At 55.4% G+C, this 4,580-nt stretch overlaps 1 protein-coding gene across 1 annotated transcript; it reads left to right on the forward strand.

Annotated features, from left to right (window-relative positions):
* The first annotated feature begins 319 nt into the window (after window positions 1-319).
* On the forward strand, window positions 320-4,210 carry KBTBD13 (kelch repeat and BTB domain containing 13). Its single transcript, XM_059180808.1, has one exon. It carries the CDS (start codon window positions 453-455, stop codon window positions 1,827-1,829), a length of 1,377 nt encoding a protein of 458 aa, XP_059036791.1. The 5' UTR covers window positions 320-452; the 3' UTR covers window positions 1,830-4,210.
* The last annotated feature ends 370 nt before the right edge of the window (window positions 4,211-4,580 follow it).

Here is a 4,580-nt window from a genome sequence, read left to right on the forward strand (position 1 = left end):
TCATGTAATTTCTTTGAGCCTCATTTCAAACACTTTTATGGATATTGCCTCAATACCATGAAAAGGGTGTTATTATTAGTCACATTCTGAGGAGACAAGGTCAGAGTTAGGATTCTTGCACAAGCACACACAGCACCTTTAGTGCAGGTTAAATGGGGAAATCTTTGCAAGTGGCCCTCACAGTGCTCTGCATGCACTCGGTACTCAATACGGGGTCACTACTGTTTCTATTTCCCATAGGGAAGTGAGTGAGTGACCCTGCACATCTCCCGATGCCCGCGGGCCCACAGCCATCCAGCTTGCCGGCCACCACATCACATGAGCCGTACTATCTTTAGCCAGGGAGATATTTATATCCCCCGGGAAGTTTCTTCCGCTCCGGGGGGAGCCCCAGAGTCTGTGGCCGCTGAATCCAAGCCCCCCGGCGGCGGCCCCCGCCCGTCCGGCTCGCCATGCCACGGGCCCCAGAGGCCCCCACGGTGCAGGTGCGGGTGGACGACCAGCTCTTCCAGGCCGAGCGGGCCCTGCTGGTGGAGCACTGCGGCTTCTTCCGCGGTCTGTTCCGCTCCGGCATGCTGGAGACGCGCGCGGCCGAGGTGCGCCTGGGCGCGCTGAGCGCCGCCGGCTTCCACACCACGCTGCAGGTGCTGCGCGGCGAGCGGCCCGCGCTGGCGGCCGACGAGGAGCTGCTGCAGGCCGTAGAGTGCGCCGCCTTTCTGCAGGCGCCGGCGCTGGCGCGCTTCCTGGAGTACAGCCTCACGTCGGACAACTGCGCGCTGCTGTGCGACGCGGCCGCAGTGTTCGGCCTGCACGACGTGTTCCACAGCGCCGCGCTCTTCATCCGCGATGGCGGGCGCGAGCTGGCGGCCGAGCTAGCGTTGCCCGAGGCCCGCGCCTACGTGGCGGCGCTGCGGCCCAGCAGCTACGTGGCCGTGAGCACGCACACGCCGGCGCCGGGCTTCCTGGAGGACGCGTCCCGCACGGTGTGCTACCTGGACGAGGAGGACGACACGTGGCGCACGCTGGCCGCGCTGCCCCTGGAGGCCAGCACACTGCTGGCGGGCGTGGCCACGCTGGGCAACAAGCTGTACATCGTGGGCGGCGTGCGGGGTGCCAGCAAGGAGGTGGCGGAGCTGGGCTTCTGCTACGACCCCGAGGGAGGCACGTGGCGCGAGTTCCCCAGCCCGCACCAGCCGCGCTATGACCTGGCGCTGGCCGGCTTCGACGGCCGTCTCTATGCCATCGGCGGCGAGTTCCAGAGGACGCCCATGAGCTCTGTGGAGAGCTATGACCCAGCCACGGGCTGCTGGAGCTTCGTGGCCGACCTGCCCCAGCCGGCCGCGGGAGTGCCCTGCGCCCAGGCACGTGGCCGCCTCTTCGTGTGTCTGTGGCGGCCGGCAGACACCACGGCTGTGGTGGAGTACGCTGTGAAGGCGGACACGTGGCTGCAGGTGGCCGAGCTGCGGCGTCCGCAGAGCTACGGTCACTGCATGGTGGCCCACCGCGACAGCCTCTACGTGGTGCGCAACGGACCTAAAGACGACTTCCTCCACTGCGCCATCGACTGCCTCAACCTGGCTACGGGCCAGTGGACCGCACTGCCTGGCCAGTTTGTCAACAGCAAGGGAGCGCTCTTCACGGCGGTGGTGCGCGGCGACACAGTCTATACGGTCAATCGCATGTTTACGTTGCTCTATGCCATCGAGGGTGACACCTGGAGGCTGCTCAGGGAGAAGGCCGGCTTCCCAAGGCCGGGGTCCTTGCAGACTTTCCTCCTTAGGCTTCCTCCTGGCACTCCCGGGCCTGTGGCCCCAACACCAGAACTGTGATTCTGAGTTGGCCTTTAGCAGGGGCTATCCCAAGTCTTCGCTGAGCCATGGCTGAGTCTATAAGGCTGGCCTTCGAAGCTGCTTGGAAATTCTGTCTCCCTGGTTGAGACATGCAGGTCTTGGGCCTTGTGATGATATGAACATGTCCAAGAAATTCAGAGAGTAACAATGGGGCTGGGGTCTGAGCCTTCAAATTACTTGGGCTCTGCTGAGAGGTGGTGGGTCACAATGCCAGTGGATTGGGTTGGGGGGTAGGATTTCAATAATCCAGGCTTGTGTCTGAATGGGCCAATAATTGAGCATTACTGGGAGTGAGTTAAGCGATGTTAATCAAACTGCCAGTCAGTTGGCAAGAATCAGGCACCTACTGTGTGTCTTGTACAGTGCTAGGCCCAAGGTCACTGTAGTTGCTAGAGGGGTCTACAAAGCCTAGAGTCTAGCCCAAGACCAAGGTTTGCACACACTTGTCTTGATCCACTGAGGGCTAAAGTCAGTATGCAAACAAAAAGAGACCAAAACCTCACAGTGGAATAAAATAGTATTGAAGAAATCAGGACAAAGGGAAAATAGGGAAAGGAAAAATATTTAACTCCAGGAAGGGTGAAGAAGAGAGGCAGGGTAATTAGCTGCTGCAGTGGGGAGGTTCAGATGATGGAAACAGGGCTCAGAAGAGATGGGGGAAAGCTGGAACAGATGGGAGGAGGCTCTGTGAGCACAGCCTTTAAGGCAGAACATCTGTGGATGGAGGCATTTGAGGAGGGGGCGAGGCTGGCATGGCTTGTAGAGACAATAACTGAGCTGAACCTGGGGTGACACCTATGAGAGAGAATGGGCTCCCCACAACCCCTCACAGGATGCGGACTGGCGGAGAGAAGTCAGTTGCAAGCCCTTGCCCACTCCCTTTTTTGCCATCACCCTGTGGGCAGTGGATTATTAACTTCCATGACTTTAGGTCACTCAAGGCAAGAGCCCAATCCTGACCAGGTCTAACTGCATCCTCCTCCGCATTCTGCAGGTTAATTGTCTCCTCCAAGTCTCTGCTCCTGCCATTCTCTGGGCCTGGAATGCCTTTCCTCTCCCCCTGCCCCCGCCACCCCTCTGTTGGCCCTGTACCTACCTCCTCTGTGCAGGGTTGGCTGTTCCCGACCTTGGCCATCTGCATTGCTCATTGGACCTCTGAATGACTTCCTTCCGTATATGTGTGAAACCGTGCACGTGTGCAGATAACAAGGGCAAAGATCCCGTTGTCCTATCAACTGACCTGGAAACTTCCCCACCTACAGAACCAAATGATGAAGTCCTGAAAGAACCCAGGCCATAGAGGCTGTCTTACTTAGGGAACTGGTATTAGAGGAAGACTCTTGTCCCTCTTTTAGGATACTCCTATCCTGATTTCTGGTCACCTGCCTACCCGAGTCCTCAGCTTCTCCATGCCCTAAGTGCCCTAAATGGTCTCTATCTTCGAAGACCTGAGGCCTGTGGGAAATTCCAGCCTCGTCAGAAGTATAGAATGTAACATCAGCGCGGAGCCTAGTGTCAGGGCTGCCTGGAGCAGGCTTTGCCCCTGACCTATATCCCAAGCCCTGCGGAATGCTGCCCTCCGAAACCTGGCATCTGCCAGCCCTGGAGTAGCCCAAATCACAACAATAAATCCTGACTTTGGCATCCTGTGAATAATGTGCAAAGTACTTTCACATCCGTCTTCCTGCTCCAACACTGCCTCAGTCCTGGGAGTTCGGTACCTTCTCTCAATGGCAGACACATGAGATACGTGAGGCCCAGAGGCCAAGCGATGCACCCAGAACCACTGTCCTCATGCTGAAGCCTACAGAGCCCCTCACTTTCTGATTCCATCACAGTATAATTGTTACCACGTGTCAAAGTTTTATTTAAGTTGTTAACAAAGGAACCAGAAGAATGGAAAACTGGTTCAGAGGAACATTTGAGAGACAGAGATTTGTGTCTTTAGTTGGAAAAGACCTGTTGAAATAAATTTGCTAAGATAAGAGGTGAAGCTGGTTAACTTCCAGGACAATAAAACCATAACTTTCGTGGTTCTGTACTGGACTGAAAAACCTTTGCACCTCTGCATACACACATCTACCTATTATTTATGCAGCTACAAGTGAGCGTGTAGCTTCACAAAGTCGGGACTCTAGTCAATAGTAAATTGTGAAACAGGGATTTAGTTTTTCCTGAGAGAATTCTTAGCTGTTCAACCCTACCCCACAACAACATTGAAAAGATATACAGTCCTTCCATCTATGTCCAAGTTACGGATAATTTTTCGTAACAGTTCAGAGCATGCTCTTCTGTGCTCACTCCTCCTGCCTAGTGCTCAGCCCTGAAATTTGCAATCTCGAGATCCATTGGCTCATCTGCTCTTGTGACCCACAGAGCTTTGTGCATGTCAGCTTTTGCAGCTGGCTGTGTGGACCTGCCCAGGCAAGGCCTGTTGGCTCCTGGGGCTGTGATATTTCTTGGTCCAGAGCAGCCTTTTCTGAGATGTCTTTTGTGCATAATAATAACGCTGTTCAGGGGTGCCTGGGTGGCTCAGTGAGTTAAGCCTCTGCTTTTGGCTCCTGTCATGATCTCAGAGTCCTGGGATTGAGCCCGGAATCGGGCTCTCTGCTCAGTGGGGAGCCTGCTTCCTCTCTCTCTGCCTGCCTCTCTGCCTACTTGTGATCTCTCTCTGTCAAATAAATAAATAAAATCTTTTAAAAAAAAAAGTAATAATAACACTGTTCACAG

Source organism: Mustela lutreola, chromosome 7 (assembly GCF_030435805.1).
Source record: "Mustela lutreola isolate mMusLut2 chromosome 7, mMusLut2.pri, whole genome shotgun sequence".
NCBI classification, from domain to species: domain Eukaryota; kingdom Metazoa; phylum Chordata; class Mammalia; order Carnivora; family Mustelidae; genus Mustela; species Mustela lutreola.